General features: G+C 45.2%; 1 protein-coding gene across 1 annotated transcript in view; it reads left to right on the forward strand.

Moving 5' to 3' along the window:
* The window catches only part of DNAJC8 (DnaJ heat shock protein family (Hsp40) member C8), a 230,406-nt gene extending 222,950 nt beyond the window's left edge, over nucleotides 1-7,456 (forward strand). Inside the window, exon 9 of the mRNA XM_086957494.1 lies at nucleotides 6,635-7,456. Within this exon, the coding sequence (XP_086813620.1) occupies nucleotides 6,635-6,754 (120 nt within the window). The 3' untranslated portion in view covers nucleotides 6,755-7,456. The remainder of the gene's footprint in view (nucleotides 1-6,634) is intronic.
* Nucleotides 7,457-19,721: the final 12,265 nt, after the last annotated feature.

The raw sequence follows: 19,721 nt of genomic DNA on the forward strand, positions 1-19,721 counted from the left end.
GCTAATGGAACGAACTCCGTTCCGCTTCTGTCCGAAGTGTCACTCCAAGTATCCCCATACTGACCAACACTCCATTTGCAACCTATGTCTCTCGCCCGTTTCTTCAAGATGAAAGCTGTGAAGCCGGCAAGTCTTTCAGATCAAAAAAGACTCTTCGAGATTGATGTGCTCGACGCCAAGTAATGCAGCATAGGCAAGCCGACGGTGTATCGGCCATCTTCCGTCGACAACAGGAGGAAGTTGAGGAAGCTTCGGCACAGCAGGAGGAATCACTATCTTTCCATGATTCCAATACAGAGTCCTAATCCCATGAGGACTCTGCCATCCTTCAGCCTGCACAGGAGCATCAGACAGTGAGTACTTTACCCCTGATCCAAAGCTCAAATTATCGTCTCTGACCGAAAAAAATGTTCACAGTCCGCCACTGCAAAAAGGCCATGGCGTGCCCAGAAAATATGTCTCTGAAGCCCGCCCTCCAGCTTTGCTCCGAAAGTTCAGCCTCCAGCAGGGGCCTCCGCCTTCTTAACATCTGGGTCTACAACCCCTCGATCATCAGTCTCTGCAGCAAAACAAAAACATACCATTTCGGATCTGAACACAGCTCCAACTAAACCAAAGCTTCCTCCCCCGAAATGCTTTGTTTACTAACCGAAATCTCCCCTGGAGCTGATCCTTGATCTAATGCAAGAACAGCTTGACCCGAAGCAAAAAGCGCTCCAGATCAGCCTGGACCTAAGAAAAAAAACAGTCATCATTGCAAGAGGTTTTAGGCTTTACTCTACAACCTCCAATGAAGGATGCTGTCCGTAGCCCATTACACATCCCTATTCCAACTTCACCTAACCTACAAACACCACACATCTACTCCACCATCTCACTCAGCACAATTATCTGAGGCAGTCACCCATGATAGAGGATGAAGAGGATATACCACAAAACATACACCCCGGGGATGCTTGGAATTACTGTATGTTGAACCACAAGGTGATACAGACCCTGATCTCTATCCCACACAACCATCACCACCTGATGATACTTCTATATAATATCACAATTTAATATCAAGGGCAGCGGCTTTCCATCAGGTCCCCTTATATAGGGACACAATAGAGGAGGATTTTCTTTTTGAAACGTTATCTAATTCTCAGAGGGGGGTACAATACCGATCACTTCTTAAGGGCATGATATGTTGTGCATCAACCTTTTTAAAGACCCTGTCAAAGCTAGAGCCCTAACACCACGCATTTTCAAATATAAGACTGCGCCATCAGATCTTACATATATTAGAGGTCAGTTAACTCCAGACTCTCTGGTAGTCTCTAATACACGAAAGAGGGCTAACTCTCAAACATCAGGAGATGCTCCACCTCCAGAGAAAGAGAATAAACTAATAAATGCTACTGGGAAATGAGTAGCTGTACAAGCAGATAACCATTGGTTAAGCATAGCCAACAGCCAGGCTCTATTAGCTAGATATGACAGAGCCCACTGGGACGAAATGGAGGGGCTCCACCAACACCTACCAGAGGAACACAGGAAAAAGGGGCAGGAAATTGTTAATGAGGGAAAACTCATTACCAGCAATTTCATTAAATGTGCATTAGATGCAGCTGACACCAGTGCTAGAGGTATAAATATTAGTAACCTATTACGTAGGCATACATCGATTTAGGCCTGAGAAAAAGCTATTTTAAACCTAACCTTTGATAAAGAACATCTTTTCGGACCTCAAGTGGACACAGCCCATGAGACAATGAAAAGAGGTCGCAAAATCAATGGAGGCTTTGCAAACAAGTGTGAGTTCAAATTCCTAGGCCATCCACAGAAAAAATGACCATACAAGCTGGGACCAATGGAGAAGAAGAATTGTCGGGAGATAATGTGTATATTTAAAAAATATATATATTTAATTAGACATAAGTAAAAATCATATAGAGACTCAAGTGATAAGTCAAACTATATGATACAATAAAACAATGACATATTTAATTCTTGAACACTATACATCACATATATTCATTAAAAAGCAATTACATCATAATAACAGTGTAAATCATGACTAGTTTTAACAGTTATATACAAAAAGAGATGTTTACTTAAACAACAATTGCACTTATCAAATTATTAAATGGACTCTACGCGCGTTTCGGCAGTAGAAGAACTGCCTTCTTCAGGAGTCGTTGGTGGAACTCTGTAAAGAATATTATAGGGAACAATGTTATATGTAACAGTGCATATGTTCGTTTACAATTATATTACACCTATCTACTTACATAGCTATTAATTCTTCAAAATATGGAGGCTTTATGACAATTCTTTATCTAACCGAGAGGCCCAGGCATTATAATTGGTCACTTAGTGTCATATAATAGACTGATATACATATACAACAATAGTGCAGTACTCAGCTCTTTATAAAGAACCGTGATATGGGTACAGTTGATAGTCATAGACATCTTTCATGAATAATTTCCAAATCGAGACTCATACTTTAGTTTGATCAAACACGCTGTATTGTGATCTTAATTCTGGATACATATAAATATCAAATCACTTACATGGCAAAGGAATCGATGATAACTTCTTTGTTATTTTAAAAGAGAAAATGCCGAAACAGAATACAGGGCCAGGTGGTGGCTTTGCAAACAAGCACATATGTGGTTCCTTTTGTAGGCCCAGTTATAAGCAAAGTGCAAGATTTGCCCCGTCAGACAATACATGGTCAGCATACAAAATCAAGGGACAAACCTACACTGCAAAAAACATTTTACAGAGGTTCCTACTGAGAAACAGTTTTAAAGGAAAAAGTCAAGGGAGCAATACCCATACCTCAAACAACAATACCAGGCAATGACTTCCTTACCATTCCTCCAAACCACTCGACACCTGTCGGGGGTCGTCTAGAAAACTTTCTCCCTATTCTAAAATCTATTGCAACAGATCAAAGGATGTTGGATATTATCTAACATTGTTACTGTTTGGAGCCCATTACTACTCCTCCAAATGTCTCACCTCTCAAACATGAACTATCCATTCAATATCAAACTCTCCTACAACAAGAAATAACAGTTGTAATTCAAAAAGGAGTAATAGAACCAGTTCAAAACAGTTTCAGGGAACAGTAGTATCCTCCCTATACTTACTTATTCCCAAAAAAGATGGGTCGCTGCGACCCATTCTCGATCTCGGACCATTAAATCATTGCATCAGAACAATTCCATATGGTCACACTTCAGGAGATCATTCCTTTGCTGCAGCAAGGAGATTTCATGGCTGCCTTAGACTTAAGGTACGTCTACTCCCATATACCTATTCATCCCTCACACAGAAAATATCTGAAGTTTCAGTTTCAAGGAAACCATTATCAATTCATGGTTCTTTCCCTTGGGATTACCGCTATACCGAGGATATTAACAAAATGTCTAGCAGTAGTGGCAGCACATCAATGCAGCCAAAACATACATGTCTTTCCATATTTAGACGACTGGTTAATAAAAGCAAACAGCCTCCATCTTTGCAAACAAAATACTCAACAAACCCTAAACTTACTACATCATCTAGGGTTCACCATCAACCTACGTAAGTCACATCTACAACCAGCTACCATACAGTCATACCTAGGAGCCATGCTCAACACACATTCAGTATTGGCAAACCCAAATGCAGACAGAATACACAGCATAGTAACATGATTTCAACAGTTTCAAACAGGGAGTCAAATCCCAGCCAAGATGGTTCTGCTTCTAGGCATGATGGCATCTTGAATTTCAATAGTTCCACATGCCAGACTGCACGGGCCCTCTCCAAGAATGTCTCTCGTATCAATGGACACAGTCACTGGGTCAACTTCACAATCTTGTGTTGGTAGACAGCCTCACACATCACTCTCTGCAAATGTGGAATCTGCTAAATGTATCCAAAGGGCAGCTGTTTCAAGACACAGTACCGCACATAATTCTCACAGCAGATGCTTTCCTAATTGGTTAGGGTGCATATCTCCAAAACCTCACAGTTCAGGGGGTGTGGGACCACAAACACAGGGATCTCCATATCAATCACCTAGAGCTGCAAGCTCTTCGCCCCGCAGTGAAAGCCTTCCTACCATGCATACAACACAAAGTTGTCCTAATTCGAAGTCAATATGACCAATATGTATTATATATATTATACACAAAACAGGGGGGGGCGCACTCGCTCCAATTTTCTCAGCACCGAAAATTTGGAGATGAGCAATACATCATAGCATTTACCTCCTAGCAGAACATATCCAGCGGACAAGCAGTCAAATTGCGGACTTTCTGAGCAGGACGCAGCGACAAGTCCACAAATGGGAATTCCGTCCTATGGTCCTTCTATCATACTTTCAAAAATGGCGGTTCCCACAAATTGATCTGTTTGCAACAAAATGCAAAAGGCCCAGACTTCGCAAGTAGGTATCCACATCAACAATCCAAGTGCAATGCTCTTTGGATGAACTAGTCAGGAATATTTGCTTACGTTTTTTCTCTTCTCCCACTACTTCCAATAGTGGTCAGGATACTCAGGCAAACATCTCTTACAATGATGATTATAGCTCCATCATGTGCTCGCACCCATGGTTTTCAACACTGTTGGAACGATCCCTAGCTCCACACGAGAAGCTTCGCCTCAACCCGGACCTTCTCACATAAAACCAAGTAACACTAAGACATCTGATCCCATAAACGGAGAATGACAATACATTTTTTTTATTTTTGTTCATGTTCAAGTCAGAGTTCAAAATGCCTGACCTCGGATGAGCAGCTGAGATCTCCTGCCCCATCTGTATTTCCAACTGTTGATAGCTTTCTGAAAAAATAAAAATAATCCAGATTGAAATGCATGCAGCTGCAGAGATTAGTGCACAAACACAGCGCAAGAGCAGTATAGGCTTAACATTAAAATAAGCACTTGCGCTGTGCTTGTTCACGTAATGTCCCCTAGGCTGCACGCATTTCAAGCATGCTCGATAAAGGCAATCTGTGAGGCGCAACACGCATGATTAAAATGCATGCAGCCACGGGGAGATTGCGTAAACACAGCGCATGCACTGTGCAGGCTAAGCATAACTAGGAAGGTTTACAAAAGTTGTTGTCTTGATAGACATAGAAGTGGCCGATATAGAGTGATATTATTTAAATAATGGGAAACAAAAAATAGAACAAGTGCTGTGCATGCAAAACCTTAAAAGTTTCTCAAAAACGGATGGAGACAGTACTTTGGTGTCGGGAAACTGATGAAAGAAGCACACCATTGCTTAACTTTTGGTTAAACTAGGGAAATACATTCCTAATACGGGAAGCACCAAATTCCTATTTTATGATATGTGGATGATGCCGTCCACACTGCAAACGGTCTGCAAATATTATTGGATGGTTTTTAAGCTATATGTATACATTAGATCTTAAAATCAACTATGGTAAATCATTTTTTATGACGTGGGCCACGAAATTCCGAAAACTAAAACTCATATGATGGGGAGCACAGTACTAGAGAATGTACAAAATGTTAATTAATTAGGAATTTTATTCAGCTCTTTCTTGGCGTGAAAAAAACTTTTAACTGTCACCTAAAACCATTTTAAAAGTAACAGTAAAGCAAATTTTTGTATTCACCCAGAAATAGGACAAAAACCTGTTAAAGTGATACTCCATCTCTATAAAACGAAACTTGTTACAGCAGGATCATCGTTGCCGGCCAATGGGGACATGCAAATGCTTGTGTGGCATTCCTTGGGTTCTTTAGAAAGAGCGAGGGCTCTAGATTTGGCAAGGGAGGACAAGTGTTTATATCGATAATCTCTTTAATTGTTTCCTCATTTATTCTACTGAAGTGGAAAAGACAAGAGAGTGCCAACATTCAAAGATTGGCTCAATAAAATGCTTAGGAGGCAAGGATCTGGTTCGCGCTCTATAAAACTTTCTAAATAAATAAACTGTTTTGAAGAGGCATATGCAAGACGGTTGGGGGCTTAGAGAGATTTAATGCTTCATGGCAGTTTTTGGATTCAGTGGAAAAGGCGGGCCCTGACTGGGTGCAATGCAACCGGTGATTGATTGAGGACAGTGTTGCAGATTCTGGCGATCTGCAGGTTTTTAACCAAGGATAGGGAGGCATGATGTTTATATTTGAATATTCTATTATATGGTACTGTCATTCCTTAATCTGTTTATTGAGAGTCACAGGGATATGAGGGCTGTTTTGCTCCTAATATTGGTATTTATAATGGAGCTGGGTTGAGAAGCTTCATTTATTTTTTTTGTTCATTGCTGCTATTGCATTTGTACTCTATATTATTGCAACTGTTGAAGAAATTGTATGAGTGGAGAATTAATGTGACATGATGGCACTTTATTTATTGCTATTAAGTATTTTTTCATTGTCGTTTTAATGGCTCGACTGTCCTAATTTTTGTGATGCGCTTTTTTATACTTGTACGTTGTCTGTATATTTGCTTCCTTTCTATATTATTAGGTAGCCAATGTCACCCGTACTGTATTATTTGTATATATACTTCATCTGGGATTCTGCTCGACTAAAATAAAAATAATTGCTTTAGAACAGATCTTGTTTTTGTGAAGGGTTTAATTCTGTATTGAACTTATGATTTTTATAGGAAAGTCGAGATGGGCGTGTGGACAGCTGGCGAAGCTTTCAACATACAAAAGGGAAAAAAGAGAAGAAAAACAGGACCTTTTTGAAACCACCCAAAGTAAAAATGGAGCAGCGCGAATGAGTGCGATTCTCTGCAGTCTTGAATTGTTATTATATATTGCTTTTACAGACTTGATCTCAGAACATAGTGATGTCTGCCCTTTAGTGAGATGTTCTTCCATCCCATTAAGTATTGGATATCTTTTTTTGTACCTTTGGAATCTGGCCAGAGGTGTGACGACCAAGAGAATGAAAATGGTGGTTATTCAAATAGGAGAAATGCGCTATTTTTTTGTTTTGGACATCTCTGTAATTTAATGTTTTGTACTTCACTGAAATCATTTCCCCCAACATATTGTATAGTTTGTGAAACCGCCTTATTAAAGTGTTTTAAAAAAAAGTACATTCTTGTAGCCTTTCACTAATATTTATTTATTTCAGCTGCGGAAAATACCTTTGCCATTTTGATGTAAAGTTGTCTTGACTCTTCCTACGTTGCCATTTAAACTACATTTGCTAGTTCCTCAGTTTTTTCTTACTCTTTACTGCGTGTTTTGGGTACACTTTTAAAATAAAGGGCTTCCCTTCATCTATAAACATAATAAAGGGAGATCTAGTTAGAGCCTAAATACGGACGTGCATATCCTTCTCATCCACCTGCCACTAACTTCGCCTTTTACCTTATTGGTCATTCTAAGTATTGTCTATCCCCATTACATTTCAGATGCAAAGCATTATGACAATTTTCTTACAATAATCAATAAAACATTTCAGATTAAAAAAAGTTTCAGAAGTTAATTTCTTTTGTAAAATGGTGAGTGAGTGAATGAATGAAGTTATATTTGTATAGTGCGTTTCTATCCTGAGGCCTCGTAGCGCTTATGGACTGCACAGTGAAAGCACGTCAATTTAGGGCACATTGCTAAACAGGTGAGTTTTAAGAAGCTTGCGCAAGGCCTGTATGTTTGGTTCGCCACGCAGAGTGCGGGGGAGAGAGTTCCAGAGGTTTGTGGCATTCAGGGAGAAAGAACGTCCGCCCCACCTCGAACGATTAACTTTCCTAGTAGTGGCGAGGAAGGCAGAGCTGGAACGAAGATTTCTAGAGGGTTGGTAAGGGGTAACCAGGGGAAGTATGATGGCCGGACCAGATTTCCAGATGGCTCTGTGAGCCAGGCACATGGCCTTGAACTGAATCCTGGCCTGAATAGGGAGCCAGTGCAGGGTCCTCAAAGCGGATTTTGCTGATTGTCTCCGAGGAATTTGGAGCAGTTGACGGGCCGCGCAATTCTGGAATACTTGGAGCTTTTGCATGGTTGCCTACGGGGCGCCTAGGTACAACGCATTCCCGTAGTCCAGGCCGGAGATTGTGAGAGCTTGCACCATAATCCTCCCAACCTTGAAGGGAAGCAGGGGAAGAACTTTTCTTAACATCCTCAGCAGGCCAAAGCAGGCAGCGGCAAGCTTGACAGCTTGATAGCTGAAGCAGTGAGAGCTGTCCAGCCACATGCCGAGGCTCTTGATCTGCTGCTTTGGAGCAGGCATTGGGCCGAGGGAAGTTGGCCATAAAAGAGCCGAAAGGGGAGATGAAGATTTTCCCAGAAACATCAGCTCAGTCTTGTCACCATTTAGCTTAAGGTGAGAGTTTCATTCATTCGGCTACTGCCTCCAGGCAGCTGCCTAGAGAGCTGGATGAACCCTCTAGGTGCTTCAATGACACCACCAGTTGGGTGTAATCTGCCTACGTTATGATCTGTATACCGAATGGAAGAACTACCTCTTCTAAAGGCGCCATATAGGTCTTAAAGAGTGTGGGGCTCAGGGAAGAGCCCTGAGTAACCCCACAGCTAAGCGGCCAGCGGTTGGAAGATGCATTGCCCTTGAAGACCTGAAAGAACCCGTCTTTAAGGAAGGACTGTAGCCAAGCGAGTGCTGAATGGGTCACTCCCAGACTTTTTTGTCACTTCAGCAGGATATTATGATCAACAGTGTTGAAAGTGGCACTGAGATCTAAAAGAATAATGGCTGCTGAGACGCCCTGATCAAAAAGTCTCCGTGCCTCTTCGGTTACTGCCAGAAGGGCCGTCTCTGTCCCTAGTCGAGGGCGGAAATCTGTTTGTGAGACATGTAGCAGGTTGTTAGACTCTAGATACTGTCCTAGTGTGGAATTTGTGTCTCTCATGCAGCTTACTCAGCCAGAGGAGGAGAGATATGGGACGATAATTGGCCAAGTTGGAGAGATCTAAACTAGGTTATTTCAGGAGGGCCCTTACCTAGGCGCTTTTCCAGGCAGGGGGGACCATGCCTGGGGAGATGGAGGCATTTAAGAGATCCAAGATTACTGGGCATATAGCATCAGCAACTAAGGAAAGGTGTCAGTAAGGTGCAATATAAAATGTGACGAGTGATCCTATGTCGGTACACAGCATGTGTGTACCAATATGTGCGTTTGTGTAGGGTTTACAGAAATTTGCAAGTCATTAAAAAGTGGATACTTACAGTTGCAGGTGAATTAAATGGGCCTAGCCATATTGCAATGGGTGTATCATAACTAGCAATGCCCAGTTTTGGGTTTCTACATACAACATTAACAGCATGAAAGTTTCGACTTGGTGCTGTTCGAGGCATGTGGGCCGCTGAATTCATATCTGTGCATAGATCGCCGCCTAGTGTTGGGTCCGGATGATTGCACATTGTTGTCCTGGAAGAGTCTTCGAAGTATCACGAGATAGGTGGCTCCTCCCCTGGACTACAGTGTTCATGGGCATCCTCTCCATCCTCCGATTGTTTTTTTCCGCCATTGGGTTCCGATGTACTTTCTCAACTCTAGTTCGGAAACTTTGTATTAACTCTTTCCTAAGGCCAAAAGGCCTTTGAAGCGTCGGTATTGTCTCGTTCGGTGCCTGTTTCTTTTCCAGTTCTTCGAACCGGACGTCGGAAGCTGTTTCTCGCTTTCGACACCAAAGGCCCAGACTTCGGCGACGATGGATCAGAGCCCGTTCAAACGATGCCCCGTCTGTAATTCGAAATACCTCCACATTGACGTGCACCCAGTGTGCAATAAATGTTTATCCCCCGAGCACGACGAGGCCAGCTGTATGGCTTGCTCGAAGTTCCGCTCCAAGAAGACGCTTCGAGTTCGACGCGCAGCAAGACAGTCAGCGCAACAGTCGGCGCCCGAGCCGGTCAACATCTTCGAGGCCGGTGACGAAGAAGGCGCCGAAGAAGACGAAGAAGAAGAGGCTCCTGACGGGCAGTCGGAACCAGCGTCGGAGCATGACTCCAACTTCGAGGTGGACGAGCAAGATGAGGAATACGTCCACGAAGACGTCGTCGAGGTAGGGGACGACGAAGGGGCCATCGCAGCCGTCGATGACGACTCCAGTGATGAGCCAGGCCCAACCGCAGTAGCGGGGCCTACAACTGACAATACGCTCCCTATGGCTCATGTCGAGGCATCGCCGAAAGGCCTTAGCCAAGATCTTCCTTTACATTCTATAGCCCCGCGTCCAAGCCAGGCTAAGAATACTTCCAAAGAGCCATCGGTCGATTCTTCAAAACCGAAACCAAAACCTACAGAGCAAAAATCGAAACCGAAACTACTTAAGATAGTCGTTGGTTCGACGTCGACGCCAGTCAAATCGACGACCCTTCGGCGTCGAAAGGGGCCGTCGCCTCGAAGACTGGAGCGTCAAAGCAGAGCTCAACCGTCAAACACGTCACCTCGACGCAGTCGGTGTCGACGTCTACGTCGACGCACAAACATGGCGACAAGGCCAAAGGCCTCCAGACCAAGAAGGCTGTTGAGCCGAAGATTTCAGTGCTCAAGCCGCTGCTAACCAAACGACTCGAGTCGAAGACCAAAGCCGACCCGAAACAGCAGGTGACGTCGACGCCTAAGGCCGTGCATGCTACGCACCGGGAGCTCGAGTCGACACAATCAGGCAAGCGTACTACTGAGTCGCCGAAGCAGCTCGGACCGACCACTACGGCGAGTTCCAAAAAGGTCGGCCAACCTCCAATTAAATTCGGTCTTCCGCCAACGGCTCAAGCCAAGCATCTCGAACAACACAACGGCACCGACCCTTCCAAGACGTTGTCTGCTCCTTCGAAGCCCACCCCTGAAGGGGTTGTGTTCCACGAACCCTCATACGACAACCAGTCGAAACTTTTCATCGACTCTGAATCATGCAGGCTTACCATCCATAAACGGAAGATCGCAGCTGAACATCCCTTGGAGGGTTATAAAATTCCGCTTAAACGGAAGAAAGACTCAGCCACCTCACCAGTTCTCTTTGAACACGTTCAGAACTATCCACAACAGATGGCATATTCTCCAGCACAAAGCGAGGAGGACATGGGTGATGATTATGGTCAGGGGGCCTTCACTTATCACGTTGACACTGATCAGGATGAACTTCAACAGTGGTCTGATGCTGTAGATCAAACTGTAGATCCTGATGATCCACAAGCTGCACCGGACGCTCAGTCCTACAACGTCAAAACCTCGCCAACTGAAGACACGGCTGCGTTTAACGCTTTGATAGAGAGGGCAGCCCTCAACCATGACGTGGAAATGCATGCAGAACCTGTAGAAGAAGATTTCTTATTTGACACTTTCTCCACCTCTGAAAGATCCACAAAGACTTTGCCTATGCTTAAAGGGGTCCTCAAGCATGCTGCGGAAATTTTCAAGGAACCCACAAAAGCCAGGGTTATCAACCCACGGATTGAAAAGAAGTATAGGCCTGCTCCAGTGGACCCCACCTACATCAGAGGCCAACTCCCATTGGACTCCCTCGTAGTGGCCAATGCCCGCAAGAGGGCAAACTCGCAAACTAGTGGTGACGCTCCTCCTCCGGACAAAGAATCAAAGATCTTGGAGGCGTCAGGGAAGCGAGTGGCAGCACAGGCTGCTAATATTTGGAGGATTTCAAATACACAGGCCCTCTTGGCTAGATACGATAGGGCTCACTACGACACACTTGAACAGTTGTTGCAACACCTGCCTGATGTTTACAAAGAGGTAGCAGAAATGATCATACAGGAGGGGAAGTTGATTTCTAATGCATCCATCAAATGCGCACTGGATGCGGCAGACACGGCAGCTAGGGCCATTAACACTAGTGTAATGTTAAGACGTCACGCATGGCTCTGCATCTCTGGGTTCAAGTCCGAGATTCAAACAACTTTGCTCAACCAGCCGGTTAACCCGGACTTCCTTTTTGGCCCGAGGTAGACACAACCCTCGAAAAATTAAAGAAGGACACTGAGACTGCAAAATCCATGGGGGCTCTGCAATCACAGCAGTTTCGGGGCAGTTCCTTTCGTCGCTCCGGTAATAGGGGAGCCTCTAGAGGACAGGCTTTACAGCAAGCCCAGTACACCAAAGGGAACACGCAATCCACCTATACAAAGAATACATGGGGTGGATACCGTGGGAACAGCGCCAAGGGCAGAGGACGTGGCAATAACAATGCCAGATCCTCCGCTCCCAACAAACAGTGACACCTTGTCACTGCCCCCCCGACCATCTAACACCTGTCGGGGGAAGACTCCAGCAGTTCCTGCCAGTCTGGGAAGGCATTACCATGGACAGGTGGGTGAGACAACTTATCCAATACGGCTATTGTCTAGAACTAACCTCCACCCCCCCAACCTACCCCCAAGGCACTGTCCTATGTCCGCAGAGCACATGCACTTATTACAGCAATAAGTACTCTCCATGCTGCAAAAAGGGGCAATAGAGCTCGTGCCTGCAGAAGAACGAGGTACAGGAGTGTACTCTCTGTACTTCTTAATCCCAAAAAAGGACGGTTCCCTGCGGCCCATTCTAGACCTCAGACCCCTCAACCAATACATACTGTCAGAACACTTTCATATGTTGACCTTACAGCAGGTCCTGCCGTTGCTCAGTCAGGGCGACTTCCTAGCAACCCTGGACCTCAAGGATGCATATTTCCACATTCCCATTCACCCAAGTCACAAGAAATATCTCAGGTTCACCATCAAAAATCAGCAGTACTAATTCAAGGTCCTGCCTTTCGGGGTCACCACTGCCCCCAAAGTGTTCACCAAGTGCTTAGCGACTGCGCACCTTCGGAGACAACACATTCATGTCTATCCTTACCTGGACGACTGGCTTGTTCAAGCGAAGTCAGCCCAACAGTGTGCCAGCCAAATGTCACGCACAATTCACCTCCTTCACAGTCTAGGGTTCTCGCTCAACTACGCAAAGTCACACCTGCAGCCCGCCCATGTGCAACAGTACCTAGGGGCAACATTAAACACTCTGACAGCGCAGCCAAATTCTGCCAGAGTCAACAGCATGCAGCTGCTCATTCAAAGATTCAGGCCTCAACAATCGCTCCCAGCGCAGGTGTTCATGCAGCTCATCGGTATGATGGCATCCTGCATATTCATAGTCCCGCACGAGAGGCTGCACATGCGTCCCCTTCAAGAATGCTTGGCACGAAAGTGGAACCAGGCTCATGGGCATCTAAAAGACCTAGTGTTGGTGACCGGTCGTGCATACAACTCTCTGCATTGGTGGAATCCACAAAACCGTTGCAGGGGACGACCGTTCCAAGAGCCTGTCCCACAGATAGTGCTAACGACGGACGCATCTCTCCAGGGTTGGGGAGCGCATGTCCTCCATTACACGGTGCAGGAACTGTGGACGGCACAACAGCAGAAGATGCATATCAATCTGTTAGAGTTGATGGCAATCTTCATGGCACTGAAAGCGTTCAAGTTGCACCTGTGCAACAAGGTTGTTGATCCGGACGGACAACATGACTGCCATGTATTACATCCAGAAGCAGGGAGGCAAACACTCCCCGCAGCTGTCTCACTTAGCCCAGAGCATGTGGAAGTGGGCCATTCAGAGGAACATCTTCCTCATGGCGGAACATCTCCCGGGCATAGACAACCAGATGGCGGACCTGCTCAGCAGGCACAGTCATCAGATGCACGAGTGGGAGATTCACCCCTCGGTACTCCAGCCATACTTCCAGCAGTGGGGTCATCCAGAGATCGACCTCTTCGCCACAAAAGAGAACGCAAAATGCCAAAGCTTCGCCGCCAGGTTCCCACACCCGCAGTCTCGGGGCAATGTGATATGGATGAACTGGTGAGGCAGATTTGCGTACGCTTTTCCCCCAGCCCCACTCATACCGCTGGTGGCGCGCAAACTGCGGCAGCACTCCATGACGCTCATCCTGGTTGCTCCTACGTGGGCATGGCAAGCTTGGTACACCACGTTCCTGGAACTTTCAGTGGTGCCTCACCAACGGCTGCGCCTCACTCCCATCCTCCTCACTCAGAGCCATGGAGACATTCAGCACCCAGATCCGCAACAGTTGAGCCTAGCGATTTGGCTCCTGAGGTCATAGAGTTTGGCTACCTCAACTTGCCCCCTGAGTGTATGAACATCATCAAAGAGGCAAGGCGACCTACAACTAGGGCGTGCTATGCAGCCAAATGGAAAAGTTTTGTCATAAACTGTTCCAACCATGACATTAATCCGCTAGATGCGTCCACGCCAAACATCATATGTTACTTGCTGCATCTGTATCAATGCAATCTAGCGTATAGTTCCATTAGGATACATTTGGCTGCTATGGCCGCTTATCTTCAGAACAGGCAGCACCTTTCCCTCTTCAAAGTGCCTGCCATTAAAGCCTTCTTAGAAGGCCTTAAAAGAGTAATCCCTCCCAGACACCCTCCTTCGCCTGTCTGGAACCTAAACATCGTTCTCACCAGGCTCATGGGGCCCCCTTTTGAGCCTCTCCATTCTTATGAGATACAGTTTCTTACATGGAAAGTGGCTTTTCTGATAGCCATCACATCGCTACGTAGAGTCAGTGAGCTTCAAGCCCTGACAATTCAAGAGCCCTACCTACAAATTCATGCTAATAGGGTAGTGCTGCGCACCAACCTTAAGTTCATGCCAAAGGTCATCTCGCAGTTCCACATTAATCAAAACATAGAACTGCCAGTTTTCTTTCCAAACCCAGATTCAGTGGCAGACAGAGCACTGCACACCTTAGATGTTAAAAGAGCTCTCCTGTATTACATCGACAGGACGAAAGACTTTAGAAAAACTAAACAACTGTTTGTTGCCTTCTCTCCACAACACAAAGGCAACCCTATTTCCAAATCAGGTATAGCCAGATGGATTGTTAAATGCATACAGATCTGTTATCAAAAGGCTAAACGCACTTTAACAGTTCCCCCAAGAGCGCATTCCACACGCAAGCTAGGGGCATCCATGGCTTTCCTAGGTAACATTCCTCTAGAAGATGTATGTAGAGCAGCCACGTGGACCACCATACATACATTTACCAAACACTACTGCGTAGATGTACACTCCAAACAGCAAGCTGCTGTAGGACAGACTGTTCTCAGAACTCTCTTTCAGACTGCTGCAGCTGGCACGGGCAACCACCGCTAAGGAGGTAACTACTATTTATTCTATGCACAGATATGAATTCAGCAGCCCACATGCCTCGAACGGAATATGCTACTTACCAGTATGCATCTGTTCTTGGCATGTAGGGCTGCTGACATTCATATCGCCCACCCTCCTCCCCTGTGCCTGTCGCAGCTGTAGCACTCAGAGTCATTCTCAGGCATGGTCATCACTTACTGTATTACACTCCATCTCTGCCACAATGGTGAAAAACAATCTGAGGATGGAGAGGATGCCCATGCGCACTGTAGTCCAGGGGATGAGCCTCCTATCTCGTGATACTTCGAAGACTCTTCCAGGACAACAATGTGCAATCATCCGGACCCAACACTAGGCGGCCATCTATGCACAGATATGAATGTCAGCAGCCCTACATGCCAAGAACAGATGCATACTGGTAAGTAGCATATTCCTTTAGTGCCTAGCCTCCATCAAGGACATATTGAGTAGTTCTTTCATAATTGAATACATTCTCAGTGATGAGCAGTTTCCACTGTCTTTATAACCTTTTATTAAACAGTGGAAACTCCATTTAGCTTTACTTTTACATCGTTTTCTTGTTCAAGAATGACCTCATAACCATCACCATACATGTAATGGATGGTGCACATCTTCCAGATCTCTCTTCACATAATTGAACATGCAGGACCGGTCTCCAATAGCCCTGCCCTGCTACTTGGAGATAACCATCACGTGTATTCAGTTTTTACTTTACATTCGGATGTAAATTGTGAGGTGGTTACAATTAGTTGTCTTTTTGTTTAATAATTCCTCTCCAGATAAATAATTCAGTTTTTTTGTGATTCCTATTTTTATACATATTTTTTTAAACCATAAAAAGTAAAAGGTAGGGCTTTTAAATGTACTTCTATAATGAAAATTATTTTCACATCAAGGAGTACCTTTTATCAATACCAAGGTCCCTCCCTTAACTAAAAACAAACTGAGTTCTAAGAGCATTGCGGAACAGAGAAAGGTAAATCATGTTGTAAGACACCCGTGGCAGATCACATCTTCCAAAGTTGCTGCCCAGATAAGCTACTCATGTCTGCACCAGGGTAACACCTCAGCTTAAGGAAAATATCCCTGATGGAGGATTATGTTCGAGGCATATGAGCTGTAGATTATATACTTGTGCATAGATCGCCATCTCGTGTTGGGCTTGGATGTTTGCACTTTGTTTTTGTCTTCAAAGAAGTCTTTGTAGTCACAAGATAGGTGACTCCTCCTTAGGGTGATAGTGCGCATGAGCATCGACTCCATCTTCAGATTGTTTTTTCCACCATCTGTTTCGGATGTGATTTGCTGCGCTCCGGGTCAGTGTCGTTCTCGAACCCCCCTTTGATGCGCAATCCCTCACCACTTGACGGTATTGTCTCAATCGCGTTTCCCTTTTGGTGCGCATCTTCGAAAAATATAAAATCATTGACGTAGATCTTTCGACGCGGGCCGTTGGGCCTATCCGCGCCGACCACGCCAGCAGGCAATGGAAAGAACTCCTTTTAAAAAAAGGCCCTGGTGTGGAGCGAAGTAACCACACTCACTTACACCAGGTTTGAAATCTCTGCCTCTCCCTGGAGCACGAGGACAAGAACTGCGAGGCCTGTGCATCTTTCAGGTTGAACAAAACCATCTGTGATCGTCGTGCTCGACGTCACGAAATGTCCTTCGGCAGCAGCTCAATTCTGGACATCTTCAGAGCAGATCCTAATATCCAGCCAGAATGAGAAGCTGATGGAGAGATCTCCGTCTCCGAGGCCGGCAACTTCGACATGGAAGATATGACAGTCACCCCAGCTCAGCGTTCCGTGAGTACCAAAACCCCTCTCCTAACCAACCCCAAACAAAAGGCTCCGGTAACACCTTCGCCCTCGGGCTCAGGTCGACACCGGCAACACATTTCAGACGGCCCGGATATGAAACCGAAGGAAAAGCCTTCCGGCTCGTGTTCGAGCCGGCCCCATTCCGGTGCCGGCAAGTTACCTTTGGCACCGAAGCCTAAAACTAAAGGTGTGCCACACCCTTATTCGAGGGCACCGTAAACAGTCTCGACGCTGAAGCCCTCAGCGTCGAAACAAAGGACAAGCATTCAAAGCCAAAACAGGTTAAACCAAAACCTTCGGTACCGAAAAAGGTTTCGGAGCCACAAACTCCTATACCGAAAGCTAAAGAGTCCAAGACCCCGCAGAAAGCTTCAGAAACAAAGTCAAAAGAACATTATGACCCTAAGCCTTCCGCACCAAAAAAGGACATTGTACCCAAACTGTCTGCCATATTTTTCGGATCCAAAGCAAAAAACACTACACATTGACCCAGAAACCTGTCATGTTGTCACCAAGCCTCCTAAAAAGAGCAAACTGGACAACTCAGAAGACTCTGAAATACACATTAAATGGAAGGAAATGGGCACTAATACTTGTCAACCTCCCTCTCCTTCTCCAGCTGATCCTAATGTGTTAATTTCTCCAGCACACACTCTACTACATACATTTTCTCCTCAACCACAGGATGAGGAAGATAATTATACTGATTGGGGTGGGAATGGAGCTCCAGATAGGGATGATGACACACATACCACCCCACACGATACAGATCCTTGGGATGATTACAATGCAGATCCTGACCCAGACCTTTATACCTCTAGGCCATCACCACAAGATGATAATATTGGGTTTGAGCAAATAATTAATAGGGCTGCTTAACACCACGGGTACAATTACACTCTGACCCCTAAGAGGAAGACTTTTTATTGGAAACATTTGCACCCTCACAAAAGTCCACATACACCCTTCCAATGCTAAAAGGCATGCTAAAACATGCACCAGAAGTGTTTAAGGACCCCGTCAGAGCCAGGATCCTTAACACCAGGGTGAACAAAAGATATAAGACTGCTACCAATGACCCAGTGTACATCAGAGGTCAGGTCCCTTTAGATTCTCTTGTGGTGTCTAATGCACGCAAGAGGGCTAATTTACAAAGCACAGGCGGCACCCCTCCTCCTGATAAGGAATCAAAACTCCTAGATACATCCGGGAAACGTATTGCCTCACAGGCTGCAAATCATGGGTGGATTGACAATGCCCAAGCTTTGCTGGCCAGATATGACAGAGCTCACTATGATGTGCTTGAGAAGCATATGCTAAACAACAACAAAAAAGCCAGTACTGCAACTTCTATTTAAAGAACCACTTGAGTTTCTACGCGCAAAGAGTTAAACTAAGTGCAAGTTTGGACTAATAGTCAGAATAAATCACTTTTATTTTTCATGAAAGTTTTCAGAATATTCGTTGGTTAAAGTTCACCAAAAGTTCACAACAAATATCAAGGACGAACAAATACAAAATACAATCTTCATAAAAATGACATTTTCATAAAAGTACACATTAGTGGGGAAATAACATTCATACGTGGTTGATCAACATTCACATTCAAATCTCACACTCTCCTCACACATACCATACATACAGAAATCAATATTTACAATTTTGAATGTCTCAAAATAATTTTTGGGAGAAAACACCAAAGAGACTTATTTGGTGGGATCACTAATTTTTTGCCAAATCGAAATAAGCTATTTAGAGAATTGCATTCCTAGTGTTTCTATAGGCGGTCTACGCGTTTCGAACCCCTAGCAGGTGGGGGGGTTCTCATCAGGACCTCATAACTGTGGGGAAGAGAAATGAGATTGGTGTCACTAAATGTGAATAATTGCGGGAAGGGCTAGCTGCCACCAACGAACAAGACCTCTTACCTTTGGTATGAGTGTGCACTATTAACCCCATGCATGCTATCCAGATTCCCCTCCGGTGCTGAGCCCTTATGAAAACGGGCGTGGTCATGACGGAACGGTTCCGTCATGAGCACAGCTCAACCGATGCTCATGACGGAACCGTTCCGTCATTAGCAGCGAAGGGGTTAAGAAAGGAAACGGACGTTGACACACTGAAAAACAGATTGACAAGGGCGACCAATCAATCGATTTGTGTAGACTGCAGTTAATCCATAATAATACTCCACTGACGACCAAAAACACTTGCATCATTTCTTTGGATGTGTAGGTGATCTGTGAGGAGAGAGAGGGGGACTTGTGAGCTATCAATGTGTGGCGGAAGGGGGAGAAGGAAAGCCGTGTGGTTGGGAGGCGAGTGGGACAAGGCTTACTTGTTAGAATCGTTTTTTGCAGCGGAGCTGAAGAGGAGCCAGGAATTGATCAAGGACCTGTGGAGGAAAGAAACTTCTGTTGAAACGTTCGGGCTCTGAATGACGGAAAACTGGGGCTCTTACGATGGGCTGGGCGCTTGTTGGGCGGCTGTGCTTACCTTCGGCCAAGGGGCGTCTTGCCTCGGTGCGGTTTCCAATCTGTGTCTTCAGGTGACACTGGTGTCGGGCTGGCATGCGGGGAACGCCAATAAACGCTGATGTGCAGGCCTCTGGGTAATGTAGTTTCGAGATGGCTCAGCATCGATGGATGTGTGTGCGTAGTCATAGCAACTACGATCCGCTGGCAATGTGGGATTTATTATAATGGATCCAACGCGGTTGCTGGACATGGTGAGTAATTCTAGTGGTTAGCAAGAGG

This window comes from Lissotriton vulgaris, chromosome 2_1 (genome assembly GCF_964263255.1).
Source record: "Lissotriton vulgaris chromosome 2_1, aLisVul1.2, whole genome shotgun sequence".
Classification (NCBI taxonomy): domain Eukaryota; kingdom Metazoa; phylum Chordata; class Amphibia; order Caudata; family Salamandridae; genus Lissotriton; species Lissotriton vulgaris.